The 21,676-nt window shown below is 32.1% G+C and overlaps 1 protein-coding gene across 4 annotated transcripts in view; it reads right to left on the reverse strand.

Annotated features, from left to right (window-relative positions):
- The window catches only part of LOC139094710 (lachesin-like), a 39,129-nt gene that overhangs the window by 11,388 nt on the left and 6,065 nt on the right, over positions 1-21,676 (reverse strand). For all 4 annotated transcript variants that reach the window (XM_070645856.1, XM_070645858.1, XM_070645859.1 and 1 more), the window contains exons 2-5: positions 15,585-16,097; positions 11,389-11,516; positions 7,484-7,561; positions 5,343-5,510 (exon numbers count right to left, since the gene is read on the reverse strand). In XM_070645856.1, the coding sequence (XP_070501957.1) occupies positions 5,343-5,510; positions 7,484-7,561; positions 11,389-11,516; positions 15,585-15,645 (435 nt within the window). In that variant the 5' untranslated portion in view covers positions 15,646-16,097. The remainder of the gene's footprint in view (positions 1-5,342; positions 5,511-7,483; positions 7,562-11,388; positions 11,517-15,584; positions 16,098-21,676) is intronic.

A 21,676-nucleotide genomic window follows, 5' to 3' on the forward strand; every position in this document is an offset into this window, starting at 1 on the left:
ATAAAGACATTTAAACTTGTATTTCATGTAGATTGAACATGAAGTGATATTATCGTATAATAAAAGGGGAACTGCGAAATGATGATATTGGGTCGAGGTAACTAGTAAATGAGTGTCATGAAACTAAAATATAGCAGAGACCGGAGCAATGAAAAGGCACACAAAAAAAGGAACTTTTTGAAAGCTCATGAGAAAAGTTTTTCATATCTTTTTCAAATACGGCATGTATATATGCATATGAATTGGATTCCTTTTTTTTGCTGCTCCATCCAATGATCGAAATGAGAAATGATGAAGTTTGATTTATGTTCTTTGCCATTGCTCTCTGTCTGTTCCTCTGCTCTTCTCCCTTAAAAAGAATAAAATGCAAATAAGGACGAAAATTTCAATTTTTTGATTATCAATAATGTATTGGAGCAAGCATAAATTTTCTCATGAGGAATCAGCATAAAGTACCAAGAAAAAAAAATATTTTCCTGCTCCCTTTCTACATTTTCATACTTTATGCCATTATAACCGAATGATGAACAAAATCAAGTGAATTTTAAAACAGAATGATACAATCAGTTGGAATGGGAAGCAGCACAAATTGATTTTTTTTTTATTTTCAGGAATGAATGAAACATACAAACAGTAACAAAATATTTTGAGAGAGTTTGATTGAAAAATGTGATGCGAAAATCTCTTGAATCTTGTTAAAGTTTCTTGATCGCTTTCAAAGCTAAAGATTTATGCGAGATTTATGTTTAAGATAAATAAAAAGAAGCGCTGAAAAGTTCTTTGGAATTTTTTTATTTTATTCTTCTACTTGGCTTTTGTACTTTATTGAGACAGGTGCTCTTTTCTTCACTCTTATACTTTTCTGTGTAAGGAAAAATTGAAGGGGTCGTTTGAATATTGTGTGACTTATGACTTTACAACTTTAAGTCTCATGCATGAGGGGTGTGGATTATTGATTCCTTTTGAATTCTCAATTATATTGGATTCGTTCAGAATTTCAGGCATGGATGAATGTAGCCTTGGAAAACTATAAGGTTCAGTCGAAAATTGCAGAAAATGCAGGAAATGAAGGCATGTTTAATATTTTATTCAAATTATTTAGGAAGGATTCAAGCTTTGTTTCTAGGAAATAGTCGATTCTAAATCTCACCATCCCTAGCCTGATTGTGGGCCGCCATCGTTCAGACAATATATAATAGTTATTCTGGCATATAACTCGGTCCCCAGCAGTATTAGGGAATATTACGAGAAGGCTACACTTGGCTCAGTCGGAATCTGGGCTTCCCCAATTCCACCAAGCTCGTCAAAGGTGTCAAGTAATAATGAAGTTTCCAAAATTTTCGAATTCACCCTAATGCAAAATTCATTAAGTCACAGTTGCAATGCCTTCAAGGTATTACACAATTATGAGACATGATGAAGAGTTTCTCAATATTTTTGTTGAGTCTTCTTCTACTTATTTAAGAACAACAGCCTTAAAGCATGACATAACATCCAAACGACTCCCAAACGTGAAATTCCTCGATTGCTATTTCAGCTCCTCTCTCTATCAAGATGATATATATTGTTCATAGGAGATATAGAACTTCACGACCTTATTCGTATTGACGATAAATAGAAGAAAAAAGTTCATGTAGACTTAAGAAAAAAAGATAGCAGATATAAAGAGCTTTTAGCAGAATTTTATGTCAAAATTGAGTAAGTACACACATATGAATAGATACGTTTATATGTGTTATCTAAAAAAGGCATACTAGCGTAAAAGCTTTTACCAAATAGATCTTTGCACACGACATTTTCGTGTCTCAGAAGCTTTAGACAGCTTCTTATGAAAAGATTTAAGGTAGGAAATAAGAAATAATTTCAAAATACACCTTTGGTTTCAGTTATTTATTTCTATAGCACGTGTTCCGTTGCATAATTAACTTATTTGTTCAAAATATTATATCTAGTGTCTTCAGGCATCCTTTTTGGTAAACTACAATCAGTCTCTATGGAATCTATCAACGTCAGATTTTTGTTATTGAAAACTTTCTACTTTATGTGTATATTTTATGTGTATAGCTGTAAATCACTACTCTTTTCGTATTCCCAATTGTCTATCTATGCTGTAATTATTACATAATTTAAGAATATTCAAGGAACGACTCAATTATTTTACAACAGCACAACCCCTTAAAGGAATCAAAATTTATCACTTACTTAATAAAGTAGATCAATTTATAGATTATCAATAAGTGCTTATTTAAAACTTGATAAAACTTATTCTTGCTAGAGGAAGTAAGGCATCATTGGGCTTGAAAATAAATCCAATTCAATGATGATCTTGAAAATTATTTTCAAAATCTCTCAAAAAAAAAGTTCTCAAATTCAGGTAAGTTAATCTGTTTCAATAACATCCATTGATTCCTCTAGGGTATGAATTTATCAATGTTATAATTCACAACTGACATTTACACATGTATCTGCTACCTAATACAACAGAAATTCCTCCATGAAAAGTGATAATTACAAGTTACAGTTTTGAAGATATCACAAACAATATATTCCCCAAAGGTATTTCCTCTCCGTACATACACATCCTTATACAAAATAAGAAGCTTACAGACAAACAATTAACGTAGATGTGCGTCATTTGAAACTTTTGTTCTGTATTTTTTAAGGAAAAGCAGAGGAAAAAGTTTTACTTTTCAAGATTTTGATTGTTTTATGTTTCAGTTCCTCTTTTTATTTGTTATTCTTATTCAGAACTTATTCGTTTATAAGTTAAGAAATAGCTGTTATGACAATACCAGAAGTAGTACAGTATCATCAGCTTGGAAGGAGAATAAAAAGTTCATGGGAAAAAACAACTTTTCATCATTGGGGGACAGTTCACTTACTAGGTAACATGACATGTGATCGACATTAAGGCTCCCTACCCCCTCCCCTCCGTGAAGCTTAATCTTCATAGAAGCCATAGAGGTATGGTGTGGATTGGGGAAGTCGAGGGAGATGGGCGAATTCATGGGGGATTGGCGAAGTCAAGGGGGATTGGGGAAGTCGAGGGGGATTGGCGAATCCGAAGCTGACTCAAGTGTGGGCCTTCACGTGGTATCTTCTGTTACCTCTAAATACCACCGGTGGTAACCAATGCTGTGCCGGGATTTGTACTTACTAAAAGAGGAAATTGAAATCCTACTCAAACCTCTGGCTTGTAGGGTGGCAGCCCCACAAAGAAGCTAGGATTACTTGCTATCTTATAACCCAACCTGTATAAAGAAGACTAAGAGAGAATAGAGTAATATGTAGACACAACCCAATTTATAACCACGAGATAATGCAATCTGGCCAATGCTTGGTACCCCCTTCCTTGAGCGTCACGTAATAAGTGAACGACCCCATGCATGAAAGCTAAAATGGCAATGAGCGGAGAGAAATTGTTGAAATGAAATAAAAGGAGAAGAAAAAAAAAACTGGAATCACAAAGGAGAAAAGAATATATAAATGAGTATAAAGTGGATAAAGTAAGATGAAGAAAATGTGTTCGCTTAAAAGTGATTTTGAAACTGCTAAAAGCATAAAGCATGTTCGCAACAATACAATGCATTACACATCTAAGAGTATAAGTGAAAGAGCGCGTGTATATTGAAAAGTTTCTCCTTTATACTGTATGTAGTTTCCACAAGAATAATTTTTCTTTCATCCTTCATACTCCCTTTATTTTCACTTTTTATTATATGCATCATCATACAAGTAGCAAGTGGCAAGGGCAAAACGTGAGTGAATATGATAAAAAAAAAGAATAAGTTTGAACCCTCTTCTTGAATATTAATCCCTTTCAACATATTTTTGAATGACAAATATGACTCTGCACTCCATTTGTCATTTTGATAAATCAAATTTCGTCATCACCTACTTTGTTATATTTCTCAATGAAAATCCAATTTGTGTATTGAACCATCAATTTTTGATGACTAATAAAATATTCGGAATTTCGAGATTTTAAACTGACTTTTCACATTTTGGGTTGACTCGCTTGCTTACTTTAATGTGTAGATAGCCTCATATGTAGACAGCTTTATATGTAGACAGCCTCATATGAATACAGTCTCATATGTAGGCAGCTTTTCTGATTATTCGGATCACTTTAGATGTAACTTTTGAAAAGACTGGCTACAAAAGCTCTAAAGTCAGGCATGTTCAGACAAAAGTGACGCTTAATTAAGTCAGTGATGTCCCTTATTTTAGCCTGGGCTCATCTTGGTAATAAGCCACGATCGAAATTGTACACGGCATGAGGTTCGTGGCATTTTTGCAGCACTGGCCTAAGTAATGACCTAGACATAGTTTTAAGCTGTAATGATACAGCTTGGTATTTTCCTAGTCATTGTTTATGCCAAAGGATTGGCTAGATTGCATTGTCTAGTGGTTGAAAATTGGCTTGTGCCTTAATATCACTCAGCTCTCGTCCTTAGAAAATTTAATTATTTTGTAAGGAAGGGATTTCACCTCAACAACTTCCCCCTTCCCTAAATACATTCCTGTCTGCTTATAATCTGCATACTTTTCAATTTCTCATGTACCACTATAATTTATCATCTTACAAAAAGTTCCATAATTCTCACATTTAAAGCTCCTTACGAAAGAGTATTACATAACGGATTTTTATAGCGAAATTGTCTCAAAAACCTCAACTTCTAGTAACTTTTCTACTTGTACTTCATTCGCCTTCAACTTCATGATAATAAAAAAGCATGGGAAAAGAGTACAGAGCAATGAAAAGCGATAATAAGAAGGCAACAAAAATAGTTTCGATGTATAAGAATAGGGAATATAAAAAAAGAACTTAAAAGTGCTATTATTGACTCAATTTGACATGAAAAAATAAAGTTTGCATCATTAAAAAGACATAAAACTTTGCATAGTATATGTACATATTATGGTGGAATAGCTGAATGTTTCACTCAATTTATATATTATAGCTGGTAGCTACTTGTATCTATCTATCTGCAAAACAATAATAATAATAAGACTAACATAGTAGCTAGCTATAATAAATGAGAGGTGGAACAGAAAAAAAAGCTTGAAGAAGGGAAACAAATTATGTTTATTCATGATATGCTATGTTAGATAACATTCTATGGTATTAAAGTAGTAGGTTAGGTTATGTATGATAATGGTACTACCTCAATAATGATGCAGATTATGAAGGAAAAAAATGATGAAATTCATACAGACGTGTAGGTAGAGATAAAAAAAAGTTGTTATCTCATGTCTTGTTTTCATACTCGATTTGTACATTATTTGTCACTTCATGTACTCTAAGGTAAAAATGTAATATAAATAATATATTCACTTACTTGACAGTCATATATCCCATGGTCCCTCTTTTGTACAAATTTGATTTGTAATGTATATGTACTTTGTGTAGGCTCGTGCGTTGCGACAAATCGCGCATCATTCGTATACAGACTATCACCAGATGATAGAATATGCCAATCTCTGCGTCTCACCCACGAAACTTGATTCTATATAAAGGAAGAAATAAGAGAGATAAAAAAGTATAAAATAAAAGTCATATGTTCACATAATACACAAGGGAGCATGGCAGGGTGAGTGAGTAAGTAAGTGCAAATAAAATCAGTAGGAGGAGGAAGAAGATGAAGAAACCAATGTGTATACACATAACAAAATGATTGAGAAACAATGAACTCAATGATCTGAAAACGTTTTGATAGGGGAGCAAAATTATTGTGTGGATGAAAGCGTTTTATAGTCATTGACAGGAGAGAAAGAAAGGCAACATTTGGAACAACTCGCTTTTCAAGGAATTTATTTGGCTTCCGATTATACCACATTATGATGTTTACATGCTTAGCACAGAAATTCAATCAATTTTAATGTGGTTGTGGTGTGAACGATTGGAAGTGATGTTCATGGTTAGGTCCAGCAATTGCATCCTCTAAAGACCATTTTCTACCAAATTCAGGATACATTTAGACCTTATATATGAAGCCACTTGTGAATGCTTCCTTCTAGAAAACTAATCATAACTTGCTGAACAGAACCGACAATTTTTACATTCAGATCCTTAAAAGCATTAATTTTATTGTAAATTTCTACTCCTTCCATTTATCGGAAATTGCAAACTAATAAAATTTTCCGTTACAATTTCCTTATCTCTACATTTGCAAGACCTAAATTATAGAAGCTGTGCTGAATTTTTTTTATCAATTTCTTGCTTTTCATTACGGAAGTAATAACAGTTTTTACAATCAGACAGAACTGGTAAAATGTAAATTAAATTTAAATTTGATGTAAATTAGGACATCCAAGGACGTAGTCTGAAATTTGTCATAGCGGAGTTACTGCTCATGAGCTTTGCTCTCAGCTTACTCTTCTCTTGGCAACACGCCTGTCAAGAAATGCACCTGATGGTCGACTTTGAATGACTAGCTTGAAGTCTAATCCTAATAGACGTGACTCAGATAATAATGTGCTTCATCTCTCGAGATGTGACTGATTCTGCTGGATTCTTGCATTGTTGTCAAGAATGGGATTGAATTCTGGATTTATAAACTGAGTTGAGATCAGACTTCATCCTTAAACACAACAATTGATAAGATTCTCAAAGTCAACATCCACAGCCAGGGACGTACTCAAAAAGTAATAAGATTGTATCATACATCCAAAAATACACTAAAAAAAGGATATAATTTTTACTGTAGAAATTTTAATTGTTTGCTGTGTGAAAATAATGTCCTATCATTAATCCTTATTTTATGCTTCCTCTTTTAGTGACTTTATATTATCCACAAAATGGATTACAAAACGACTGACTAACTGACTGACTTACTAAGTAAGTGAGTAAGTGGCTAAATGAAATGTGTAAGGAATAGGAATAGGAATGAATGAGTGATTTAAATGTTGCCCGCAAAAATTTATTTTATTTTCATCGCTGATGGTGTTGAAGAGAAATATGGCGAGGGGTGAGAATGAGAGGAATGAAAGCACGCGTAAGAAAAACACAAAATAGAGCTTTTTAAATACATAAAGGAATTTGAATAAATGAACAGCAAGTAGAAGAAAGAATGGAATCGCCAGCAGTGTAATAGAAAAGGAGCAGCAACGAAAAAAAAAGTCATAAGCATCAGAGAGGCAATTGAAGGCTTGGCTAATTGTTTCTGACCAAACAATGCCAGAATGAAAAATAACGGGTAATTTGTTTGTGACATTTGCGGGATGTGTCCACAGGGCAGTAGCAGTATAAACAGCATATATACATGCTGATAAAAATTATTTAAGAGAAATGAATTTTTTACTGACTGTTCGTTTTGTACTACATTATATTCAACATCCACACAAACAATTATCGTAAGCACCGAAATAAAAATATACAGCACATGAAATGAAATGGATTAAACAATGTAGAACATGAGGGATGGAAAATACGTAAAAATAAATAAATAAATTTTTAAATATGATATGATAATTTACTTACAGATTCAATGTCCGGCGCCACTTTACAGACGAGAAAAGCTGTTCCACCAAGCTGAACCGATGTATTGTAAGACATCATCTGCAGAATTTTAATGAAAAGTCAACATTAATTAATGGATATTATCACCAATCAAGTCAAAAACAGACGACCACAGCTTGGAACCAAATAACAAAAATATAATCACTGCCACACAAACATTAAAAACTTCTTCTTGTTTTTTTGCATAGAAACAACATGAAAAAATAATGAAAATACCCCATTGCTATTTTTGGCCATTGTCAAATTGGTGTCGAATTAACATGAATATGAATTAAGTGAGGGGAGTTGAGATTCAAATCATCTACTAGTTATACATTTAACAATAACAAAAATAAGTATATAGCACCACAATATAATAAAAAATATAAAATCACAGTGAATGAATAAGCTGTGGAAATATAAAAGAGTGAGCAGGAAGGGAAATATTGTGTATATTAATTTGACAATAAAATATTCATGAAAAGCTTTTTTTTATTGACTTTTTTTTTTAGCGAGATTGAATCGAATCAGCAAGTATTTTGCGGCGTTTGACAATAAAAAATATGAAAGTTTCATGAAGTGGGAATGTCTGCATTTAATGTCCTAACAATTTTTGACCCGTAACGGTTTTTAGTTCAAAATTTTAAATCATTCTTTATTTTAGAACAATTTCATAAAATTGCAAATTTGAGCACTTTCTAAACATTTTACTAGCTTTTAACATATTGAAAACATAACTTTGATCAACAATGTAACGAAAGATTGATTATATGATAAGCAATTATGTCCACAAATGCTGAATTTTAAAGAATGAAAGGTTGTAAACAAAGATTTGAATTTTTGAATTTGAGCTTTTTTGAAAGCTTTTTTAACGGATATTTTGAAGTCAAGTTTGCTTTCGATACAAAATCTGAGTCGACTTCGAGCTCTGTTTAATTAAAATTGATTGATAACGAGCAATAGAGCTGGCATCACATATATGGGAGAACCTGAGTCAAAATTGATCTGTATGATTACCATCCCACTCCCTGAATATTAGACGCTTTAACTGAACGCCCCTACAGTTTCATATTGCAATGAGGAAGTGAATATGATTGAAAAATAAATCTCAAAGGTCGCGCATTACAAAAGAATACAAAAGCATCATCACAGTAGTCTTTGTGAAAGTCATTGACATTCCGACAAAATAAAAAATTTAATAAAACATTTGATAAACTTCCTCAATGAACTTTGGGGAGCGATTTAGGGATGATTTTTCACTCGACATTGAAGAACTGTTTTGGCATAAACAGAAAGTTAAACAATATGGCAATGGGAAGGAAATGTGAAGAATAGCCTCATAATAATGGCCAATTTTCCAGAAATTCAAAAATATAAAAAATGTCACCCTCATGAAAAATGAAATATTTATCGACTCAATTTAAAGAGTAGGGAAAAAATTATATGTATGGTATATACAATTTAATAGAATTGAGGAATTTTTTTGGGATGCCGGAAAAAACAGAGGCAACAACAATATAAAAAAGGAGGAGAGGAAATAAAAAATGCCTACATGGTAAAATTAAAATAAATGAAACACCATAAAATGCGGTCATTTATATAAATGACAATGAGAAATTGTCTGGCTGCCTGAATAAATGGCTATGACATAGAGAGTGAGACAGAGTAAAATTGCATTTTTTTTGTATGTCGTCGCTGTCTCGACGAAAATCTTCATAAAAAAATAAAATAATAATTTGAAAGTTTAATTAAAAATATTCAAATTTTTGGGGAAAAGTTTTATCTATCTTTGGAGCAAGGAGGAGAATAACCAGTAGCTGCAATATAAATCCAACAAATAAAAAAAAAGTAAAGGAAAGCTATGTTATATCAAGCAATGGCATGTGAACAACTAAAGAGTATCATAAGCTAGAAGAAAAACTTTTCTCGAATGAATGAATGGGATGAAAAGTTTTCACAGCCAGCTGAGTTGCTGAGCAAATTGATTGTAAAAATGATAAACTTTTCCTTCGGATAATAATTTAAATTTTTTTTATTTTTTTCTTCACTGCTCCTTCAATTTTCCTTTTCCTTTTTTTTAAGTCTTCTTATTTCCCTTCCGTTTCTTAACTATTATCTCTTATTCTCTCTTTGTGAGGGAAATTAAATAAATACTACCAAGAGAAATGAAATTAGAACGATGAAAATGGCAACGGATGAACTTAAAAGGAATTCTCAATAGACGAACTGTAAAGTACCGAGCGGTTGATTGTCGCGGGGGGTCACCCGCTGATAACGAGTTCAGGAAATGTTCATTTTTAATGTAATTAGTAAAAAGCGTGCAAATAAAACTTTTTTTCTCTCCTTTCTTTCTTTTTTTTGTCAACTGAAAAGGAACTGAACTTTTTTAGATCTTCCTCATCTTCTTCCTTTTTCCACTCAATTTTCATTACAGGGTATGAAAATTCAGGTTGATCAAATATCATGATCTCTGCTATCACAATGAATTGTAGACATTTCATGAATAAGTTATGAAAACTATTAATTTGTTGGATTATTAAGGTTTAGCTTGACATTTTTCAATGGAAAAGTGGTTTGATCTGACAATGGATGAGTTTGTGAAGTAAATTTATTCAGAATATGCTAACAGTTATTTTAATTTTGAATTGTGATTAACCACAATTAGTAGTTTTCCCCATTTATAGTTGTTAGTCCCCTTCAAATAGTTGTAAATATTCAGTCTGTTTCTGTTCATTGAATAATAAACATCGTTGTTATTAAATTAAATCCGTGAAGAGTCTTTAATTAAACTTAAATTTAGATAAATGAGCATTTAACTCTAAATAAAAATTCAATGCTTACTATTTGGAAGGATTTAAATTAAAATTTTAGGAAAAATCTAGCAAATTAATCAATTTTAAGCAACCTTTGCTATTTTCAAGATCTTTAAACTAATTTTTCCTTCTGTCCATTTTTAAAGCTTAAAGGTTTGATTAATAAAATCAGTTCTGAATGTAAATTCCGAGTTTTTGATACTCTGCCGTCTCCCTCCATTAATATCGCGAGTAGAGTGAATATTAAAATTTAAAAAATAAAAGGCATTTAGAGAATAGAATAAATGAAGAGAGAAAAAAAGGGAGAAAAAGGCTAATTAGCGATTCAGAAGCATCGTCAGCGTCATTAAAAATGATGAAGAACTCGCATTGTTTGTGTATTAGTGTATGAATGCTTTTGAAAAGAATATAAAAAATTATGAAAATGTTTAAAGTCGAGGGAAAAAGCCAAAAGCAGCGGCAGTGAAATGAAAAAGTTGCACACAACGGAAATTTATTAGTTGAAAGTTTTCAACTCTCGGAAAAGAAAAAGGAAGAAGTCGTTGAGGAAGAGATAGAGGAATGAAAATTTAAATAATAAAATGCAATTTTGTTTATAAAGTGCAGTCTCCATAGTTAATTATAAGCAATTTCTCAGTATACAGTCGAGTTGAGTTGAGTTGGGTACATGAAATATAGCAATGAATGAGGGTAAGGAAGAGCAGTATCTCAATGATGTAATTAAGTTAAGTCTTATTATTATTCATTTTATAACAATCTCTATAGTTTATATTATGAACAACTATAATTTAGTAGTTCCTTTTTTGCTTGCCTCCCATTTTATTATTTTGTTTGCATGCAAAAAACACAAAACTTTGGCGTAGACAAACATTTACATAAGTAATGCATCCACATCTCTCCACAAAATAATAAATGGAAAAACGTATAAAAGTTGAAACATTCAAAGCATGTAAATACTATTTTACTGAGTTGAATGTAAGTTTAAAATAATAGCTATTACAGGCTGTTTAGTCATAATATCTATAATAAAATAAATAGGTAAGTACGGACTATATTTTTTGTGAAAATACAAACCTCATTATTACCATCCAGAATGAAATTATCGCTGACGTCTATAGCATTCTCTGTACGATGATGGTCTGTCTCAACCCATACCTTTGGCTTAATATTGTTCGAGTCTGTGTTATTCAGTGATTTATTATCTGTAATGAGGCATAGAAAACATACAGTTTGTTAGAGAATGAGAGTGTGTAAATATAGACACTAACATATCGAGTCAAATACATGCGAATTGAACGTGAGATGGAAGGAGAAAATATACTGATGGTGACTACATGAGTAGCAGACATTTCATAATTCATGTTTAATTTCAGATAATGAAACGTTTGTATATTGAGGTTACAGGCTTTTAACATTTCATTGGCACGCAAAAAAAAAGTTTGCTGTCAGAACTGCTGTCTTCTTGATAACACACAAAACGAGTCGATCAAGGATTTTTTAATACTTTATTAGCGCTTTATTGATTCTTCTTGTAGCTTAATAGTACACTTTGGTCAAGAAAATCTTGTTATATAGACATCGTAGTTTGTTTTGGTAGATCAGCTTCATCGAGTTAATGGCCCGCCAGATATTTAAAAGTTTCAAATCTACGCCTAAATACAATAATTAACAATTTTTCATTTTTGTAACGTTTTTCAGTGTTTTATAATGTTCTTCAGTGTTTTTAGAATGTTTTTCAATGTTTCCTGAGTCAAATTTAAATTTGTCGTAACCGTTAAAAGATTTGAAATTTAAAATTCCGTTTATAGATCGGAAAACTGACACAATTATCAATTATTAATGTCTGGAAAAAATGCGCTGAAATGACTCAATAAGAACGAACACTTTCTTAATGTTTTTCGTTGCGGACGAACGAGAATGAGAAGAAGAAAAGAAACTTTCAAGGAATAAGAAAGCTGTGAAAGGAAGAGCAGTGTACTACGTGTGGTAAGTTATGAATTGGTCAAAATCAATACAGTTTCATCGTCGATACCTTTTTTCTATGTCTTATATATAAATTTTGTGCTACTTGTATCGTTCACAGCATGAGATATAAATGCTTCAATAATTGAAAATCATAAATAAACTTACGTTTGCCTTCATGAAGGTCTTTATGATAACGAATAAGTTAGGAGAGTTAAAAAAAGAAATTGGCAGGAAATAAGGAAGCAAAAAAACTTGTACTTAACCTTAGAATATTGATGTAGGTACATATTTTCATACTGCTGCGATAAATATAGGAAGAAACCTATTGAAGCTGTATGAATGAAAAATTATCAGATGAAGAATCTTTATTCATCCTCGGCGCTCATTCTTACTCCTTCTTGTCTTTTTGCTCTATATTTCCTTGAAAAGGGGTTTCTGTTCTTCTTCTTTTTTCATTTCAATTCATATAATATGAAGGAGTAAAAGGATAGAGTATATTTACGAATATAAAGTAAGTTGAAAGCGATAGAATGGAAAAAATGGAAAATGGAAAGGAATCCATACAGAAAGAAGGAGGAAGAAGAATGAAAGAATAAGAAGAAAACACAATGAGTTAGAGTTTAGCTCACATACCAGAAATGATAGTAATACTCTAAGGAATTGTATGTGCATACTCATCTTCTACTTATGCTGCTGCCATGGCTTATATTATTTCTTTTAAAAAATTGCAGTTTCTTGACTTTTTCCTCTACTATTTATTTTCTCGACTATTGCTACTACTGCATTATCTCAAACAATAAGTTGTCATGGGAATATTCATGATTTAGGTACACAATATAGCTCATTTTTATCTCCTCTTCTAACTTCTTATTTTCTTTTTTTTAAAGATTATTTTATATTTTATTTTTTCATTTCATTTCATTTTATTTATATTTTATATGGAATACAAAATATCATGAGGCAGAGCTGCATCGAGGAATTGAAAAAGAAATTCTATCAGAAAAGTCAATTTAGGAATCAAAATTTGGCACATGAAAATTGCTGAAATTGGTTGATATTTGTTTCTTGCTATAATGCGCTCGCATTATGTCAGTGAAACGCTCATATACTTCATATTTATGGTAGCGCAATCTAACCACGAGATATCTATGACATATAAACGCTACACCGGCTTGACATTAGTACAGCTCGAATATGACACCAAGCCTTCATCACACTTCGCACTTATAATATGCTCCTAGCTGAGCTATCCCCCTAGCTACGCATCTGACTCGAACATACTTCTCTGGTAAGCATAATAAAAAAAAGGAAGGAGGAACCAGAAAAAGTAGCAATTTTAATGGTAAATGCAATAGAGAATTTTGAGCTTCTTAACTAAATTAAATTTTTTGGAAGAAAAGAAGCTAGATTTAAGAGCTTTTATTCATGTGATATCATGAGAAAAATAACTTGCAGCAGATTTTCATCTTAAAGATTTTTCTTTCTTTTTCTCTCTTTTTTGCTTCCTTTTCAAGGCAAAGAGAATTGAATACCACAGTTCTCTTGACAAATTATTCCTTCATGGTAACAGTCTTAAAGTCAGAAACATGAAATTTATTGCTGAGAACAGGCACCAGACATCAGATAATATCTATAAAAATAAAGCTGTGCCTTTTTTCTCTTTTCTTTTCTTTTGCGCCTACATATAAATTCATTCCTTATTCACTTTCGTGATTTCGTATGGATTAAAGATTGAAATTGCATGAGATCAGTGGATTTTCCATCCAATTTCCATTCTTTTATCCTTCCCTCGCTTACTCTCAACAAATTTATGTTAAGAAACCTTTTTTACAGTTTATTTCACATGTTCTTGATTCCCAGTGAGACAACGTTTGTCCTATTATACTGAAAATTGCTAAAATGGATTTACTGTGATTGTGCTTTTGATATCAATTTTTGAGAACTGAAAAGTTTTTAAACTATTAGATTTAAATTTTAGTATTTTTTGAATATTCTTATGAGCTTTCAAACTTTGTATCATAAAATTGAGTAGAGATAAATGAAATGGAATAGGAAATAATGGAATTGATGAAATGTAAAAAATCATTCATTCGTAGAACGACCTCAAAATATTATAGAAAGTTACTTGTTCAGCATATTGACATAAAAATCGTTAGTTGAAGCTTCATCTATTGAGTTTGTTCAATCAAAAAAGCCAGAAAGACAGATAAATTGAATGAATTTGTTGGAACCTTTTATACAATAGAAATAATATGTAATCATATGTACATAAATTGAACAAAAGATTGGTTACATTTTAAGTAAATAAATCATGGGAAGTTCATTTACATTAATAATGATTTTTTATTTATTTAACATTACTAGATGGGTAGCGTGTGTGTGTGCAAAGAGCACAGAGTAGGCAGCCGAGTCAGATTTTAAAGGGCATGTTTTTGTTTTTCATATAAGCTTCAATTAATTATAGAAATTTAATGATCATCCAGAAGGGAATAACATTATTGTTGATTTTTGGATGTTTGTGTAATTTTTTAACATAATAAAACTTTTATTAATTAAGCTAATTCTCTTATGGCAATCCGGAATGATTTTCACAAAACAAAACAGGGGTTGACTTCTCGGGTAGCACTTAACCATTCTATATACTTCTAAACTATTCCATTTATGTTGTTAGGTCAGTAGTAAGCATCTTTTATCTTAGGTTTCAAGCTTAATCCGAAATCTCCCACGGCATACAGTTCATGACATTTCCAAAAAATATTGGCGTCAAACAGGTTGCCCACCACTGTGTCACCCATATTAATGTCAGAAAAATCAACTCCAGGACAACAATATAGCGAATTTGCCTAAATTTGAGGATATGATTGCGTTACATAGCAATCGAACGACCCCATTGACATACTTTCCAAATTAACTTTATTTGCCAAATAAGGAATAAATCAACATGTATTTCAATGATAACATTGGGTATTTAAATAAGCTGATACACTCACACACAGCAGGAGTCAAATTGATGCATGCTTCACAGCATGAAAATTAGTATTAAAAAGTATCGATTAGGGATACAGTAGAGTATGCCGAATCTTTATTCTCTCCTGAAAGTAATCTTTTCATGACCTGTAATTTTAAAAAATACCATATCCTATCTCTCTGGGCTTTTGCTGATGTACGAAATTGTTAAAACAAAACCCGCGAATTAGTGAGTTAAAAAAAGTGATGGGAAATGAAAATCCCTTTCCATCCAGTTCGTAGATATTCAACAAGATATTGCACATTTCAAAGTATAATCATAATCTTAATCTCCTTACCTGTATTCATAGCTAGTAATATTGAAGGAAGCCAAAAGACTAGAATCCGTATTTCCAACATTACTGTTTTTCAGTATCAAATCCCACAGTTCAGCATTTATGCCTTACTTTGAATTTCATGTAAAATTACCACAAAAAACACTCAATTTCATGTAGCATTTCAGCAAGAAGCTTAAAATTGTATATACGGTATGTCGGTATGGTTATGTTCGCAAACTTTTTCTTTTCGTTACTATTTTTCTGTTCTTGATGTCGTTGACGACGTTGTTTTTAAGCTTCCATACACAATTTCACTCAACTTTTTAGTTTTAATTTCAATTCTTTCTCCTCATATCATTGCCATTACATAAACTTGTTTTTAATCTCCTCACACACATATTTTGCCGACATACACAAACATTTTCATCCTTCTTTTTTTTACTCATTCGTTGCTGCTCACAATTTTATTTCATTTCATTTTTTCTCCTCCTGTTTGCGATTTCACTTTGGTTTAATATTGTATAATCCTGGTATCTGTAAGTACACACAAACAATGAGACTTTAAATTCCCTCTATATCCACAAACATGATTTTATTTTTTGCTCCTTATTTCCCTTTTTCAACATACAACATACACAGTATGCGAGTATGGCTATATGAAGTAGATGGTATATTATTCTAACATTTTTTATTCTTTTCGCTTCCAGTCTTGCTTGCTGTTCTCTTTCTAGTTTCTAAAATTTAATTTAATTTCTGAACTCATATACTCTATGTTATTCATTTATTCATACATATGGTTTGCGTTCTGCTATTTTTTTTTGAATGTTTAAATTCCATTCTACTTCTCACATTATTTCTGATGACAACAAGGGTCCGGAGGAGGTACAACTAGAAACTAGAAAGTATGTGACAAGTAATGGAGTGAGTGAGAAGAAGGCAAAGCTTTATGAGAATTTTGGGACATTGAGTGGAATAAAGAAGGAAGATTAAATGGAAGGATGAGGTAAGGAAAAAAAATTATATTCTCGAAATTGCTTTTTCGGTGTTTTGGGTCAGCGATTTATGATGCCATTCTCAAACAAGCTAGAGGAGCTTCATCGCATAACATTAAAAAGCTTTCTTTTTTTATTCATTCTCATCTCAGAACTCTCAACTTTTTTTCATTCTAAGCTCTATGGACTAGTATAAATCCGACAAAAGTTGAATAATTAATGAATGATTAAAACAATATAACACTGCCAAATCAGCAGTTGGTGACTGAGACTGGGTAGATTGGGGAGTAAACGAAATTTAATCCCGGACATAGGTTAAGTACAGAATATGTAATATTAAATTTTATTTCACGGGCCGTTCACTTATTACGTGACTTTAATCGACTTTTTGATGCCTCCTTCTCCCTCCCCATAAGTGCTCTCAAGTGCAGAGTAAGGTAAGAGCTCCGTCCACGAGAATGCTCAATTAGGATCCGTAACTAAACGAGTAAAAAAATCTTGACCCCCTTCCTAACAGCGTGATGTGATAAGTGAACCATCCCCTTATTAAATAACCAAACTAATATTGTAGCTGGATTTATATTTGTGGGTGTGTGATGTTAAATAAATAAATAAATATTTTTAATAAATTACAAGCCGAAATAAAAGTTAGCAAAACTGAAAATAAAGCATGTCGCAAAAATGGCAAAACGATAAATTACCAACTTGGAATAAATAATTGACAGGAAAAATAGCAGAACTATGACAATATTGTATGGCAGTGGAAGTGGCAATGAGAAAATCGTTACTCTACTGAAGCATACTGGTAAATAAAATAAATAATGTTATCACTGTGTCAGTCGCATAATAATAATAATAATGAAATGTTGGAACTGTCAATGGTGTTTGTTGGCGATTTACTATTATGTGACTTGAAAGATAAAAATCTCTTCACGCACATTCGACTCTGACTCTCCCACCAAACTTCCTTCCTTCCTGTTATGGTTTTATCTTCATTTATTTTTGCCCCTTTATTTATCTTCAATTCTGTTTATTCTTTTATGGATATTATAATTCTTTTGTTGATTCGTTTATAAATGACGTTTATGATAAATGAGATTTTTGGACATCTAAGGGACGGAGGGACTAGAAGTTGACTAGAAGTAAGAGTTTAACTTAAGAATTGTTGACTAGGATTATATCACAGAAGTTTTGTGGAGCTTTACACATCTTTAGATTCAAAAGAAGTAAGAAGCATGTTCAGCAACATTGCTTTGTTGCAAAACTTATGTATAAAAACATAGAACCGTGTAGAGAAGGATTCTTGCCAGAGATAATTATTCAGGGACAAAATACAAGTTCGGTACACTGTCCTTGGTTGGAATCCACCGCAAGAAAACACTGGATAGGAGGTTCAAAAGCTAATTGGCGCTACTCAGCTCAACATGCGGACAGCGAATTGGTACGAATTTGGTAGCACAGTCAACAACAGAATCAGATCGAAAGCCTATTATTGTAACATAAGCACAGCATAGGAACATGGTTACAGTAAGTAAGTAAGTTAGAGATGGATTCCTTCAGACATTCAAAAGAGACTCTGAATTCTCTCTGTTCCACCATTCTATCAACTACTCCTTGCAATCCTGCAAATCCCCCTCATGTCCTTTGAAAAATGAACGACATTTATAAACATCCCTTGATCCTTCAAACATCCACATCCATTAAAGACATTGACGATGAAAAGGAAAATATTTTTGATTCATTCAATTCAATAGAAGAAGAATAAGAAGGAAGAGTGTGGGTAAAGAAAAACTGTATAACAATAATGATGGTGATGATGATAAGTAAAGTAATGCTGAGCTTATGTAAGAGAATATGGGATTTAAAAGTTACAAATGAGCTTTAATATAAGAAAGATTTTTCATTTTTACTTTTTCTTATAATCTCTCTCATTCCCATCTACATAATTCATCTCCTAAAAAAGGAGCCGTGGCTCATATTATGTCTGACTTTACTCAGATAATCTTAAAATTATGATACGGCATGTAAAGCAATGAAAATGCTTCGTACATTTGATACAATTGAGTCCCTTATGTTCAAGGATTTTTGAATTTTTAATATTTTATAAATAAATTTATGTATTCAAGATTGCCCTTAGCGTGATTTTCAAATTATATTTAAAGAAACGAGAAATGAGCAAGAAGAAAATACAAAAAATTAAGAAAATCTTCTTATTCATTGCAAATTCCTTCTCTCTGCCTTATAATTTAATAACCTCAACATGAATTTCAACGAGAAATGAATTTTTTTTGTTGGAATAAGCGAGACGGAAAGCTTTTAATACACCCAATAATTGATGATGAAATATATACATTTACAAGCAGCAGAAGGAGAAGTATGAAATTTTAATCAAATTCCACTTTATGCTTCAAAGAGTTTTTGTTACTTTTTTTTATGCCTTCCAATTCAATTTTGGCTGCAACCCTGAAGAGCTTTTTCATATAAATTTTTTAAAATAAAAAGTAGAAAGATATTGGTTACACCGAAAGTATAAACATTACAGAAATGAGGAAGCAGCAGAGACATTCCGAGGATATAAATGGGAAGCTTTTAATGTTTTCTTTTACATTGCCTTTAAAATGATAATTAATTAGCTGTAAATTTGATCATATCTTTAATTATCTTGATTGTTGCTTTGCTGAAGGCAGTGGCGTATCCAAGGAGAAGTGATTTGGTTTTTATTTATCTATACAGGTTGAGCTGGTCCTTACTGTAACCAATTTACTCTTTTGGAATGGGAGATTTAGAAGCTGAAATATGACTCCGAAGCTGTCCAAATGTCAAGGTATCAACCTTCTTGTGAGCAACACTAAATACACCACAGACTAACGAGCTATATGCCGGGATAAATACGTTAACGGATAGTGTAAAAGCAACTCGTCTGAAGGATGGAAGCTTAAAATCATGCAAGAGATTCAAACGACCATTTCCGATGTCAACTTGTACAAAGAAAGCAACATAAGGTGAACAGGACCCTTTCGGATTGTTCAAGACTCATTAAGGTACTAGACTGATAATCATGTATATTACCGTCATGAAGCAAATCAGGCTCAATATTTCGGTCATTTTGGAATATTCAATCAGAAATGGTATGTAGTTGCGATACAATTGTTCATTAACCCAGCGACAGTTTGTCTCAAAAGAACCCACTTCCTCGAAATAATGCTGGCATTACATTTCAAATTGTATGCATTGTAATTCAAGCATGCTTATAATAAATTAAAAAGCATTACGAGACAGTTTTCGTTTTTTTTTTTTGTGAAGAGCAAGTGAAAAGCTTCTTCAACTTCATAAACATTATTACATACTTCCCGCATGATTCCTTTCTCATAAAGAATGAAAAGAAGAAGAAAAAGCACAAATTGTAAAGAGAATTTAGAAAGTTTTTACCATTTCACAATAACTTAGTATGATATGAAATTCATATCTCATCTCTTTTTTAAACAATGTATTTGCTGTGCTTCTGTTTTTTATGCCCTTAAACAATGTTTCTGTTGTATGTTTAATGAAAAAAATGTGTGCTAACATATAAGTATCTGTACTTCTCACAGCTACTGAATAATTTTTATTTTTTTTATACTTATTTATACCCTTCCCGGGACTCTCTTTTTTTCATACATATCCCGTAGCATATACAATGAAATGTGACATGTATGTTAGAATAGAATGAAATAAGCATCGACATGCTGTCGACTTCAAAGCAAAATGAGAAATGAAAATGATTGTGGGAGGAAATATAGCAGCTGAAGGAACAGAACGAAAACATGAGAAAAATCGCTTATGCAATACACAAAAAAAAAGTTACTAGATACGAATGACTCTTTTGTTCTTTTGTTTTCTTAGATGTCCAATGAGCTTTCTTTTTCTAACTCCTTTCTTTACTTAACATTCTTCAAACAGAAGCAGCAAAAAATATACAAGAAGGAAGAAGAAAAACAAAAGAATTGGGATTGGCAAGTGTAACGTGAAATGTGAAACCTTTTTGCTTTAAGTTTTTTCCGCTACTTTACTTTACTTTACTTTACCTGAAGTATCTTTTTACTTCTTGTACATTTCCAAAAGATTGCATAAAAAACACGAATGATCGTTATATAAGGACGGGATTGTTTTTAAGTTACGTCAATTGGAAAATTGGTTTTTTATCTAGACCAACGAGTATCCTGCTTAAGGCAAACTTAAGGATCCGGAATCAAAATGGTCAAACGATAGTAAACCATTCCATAGACTCGATACTTCTTCCTTTCCACTAGTCTCAGTGTGTTCGTCAATATCTTAAGGGGTTTATTGAGTGTATATCAGAAGTTTAACTCAAGCATGGTAAGGGTTAAAATAGAGTATGGCAAGTTTACAATAGGAGCAGTGTTACTTAAGCAATAACTCAAGTCCATGACATACGAGAACCACTGACCTAGAGACTAGACTATATCGTCAAAGTTATTTACAAATATCATGAGCCGTATGCCATGTTTCAGGTGTATAACCAGAAATTATTCAAGGTTGGCGAAAAACCTTAATAATATGCAGAATATTGACCCTAAGCACCTTCCCTCCCCCTGAATACACCCTTGCTATGTGTGATTTTGGTTGTGACTTAACACCAGGAGTACCATGTTGCAAAAAAGTTCAGACAACACTGAAAAGTCATTTTAGAATTTATAGAAGCTCTCCTTAATGGAACAACTTAAAATGTGGACAACTCCTCAGGATACGAGTGTCTCTAAGGGGAAGGAAATGATAATCTATTCTAAAATTTTCTACCTTTAAACTTTGAGTAAATAAAATGAATTGAATTCATCCTTGTATAACACAAATTCATTATTTAATATGTGGAATTTACATTGTGTATTCGAAAATTCTTGCGGGGCTTTTAGCACAAGCATTTTCCATGGAAATTTTCACAATATTAAATGAAATGTGAATGAAAAACGTTGAAAATATATTTCACATAATAATATAACTGTCGTAGATGTATTTATCCATACATATTCGTGTACACATACGTGATTGTACCTTTTCCCTTCATCTTCATCTTCATCATTTTTCTAATCTCGTTCAGCCTCAATGCTAGAGAATTTTGTGGTA

This window comes from Chironomus tepperi, unplaced genomic scaffold (assembly GCF_022539635.2).
Source record: "Chironomus tepperi strain 1889 unplaced genomic scaffold, CSIRO-AGI_Ctep_v1 contig_354, whole genome shotgun sequence".
NCBI classification, from domain to species: domain Eukaryota; kingdom Metazoa; phylum Arthropoda; class Insecta; order Diptera; family Chironomidae; genus Chironomus; species Chironomus tepperi.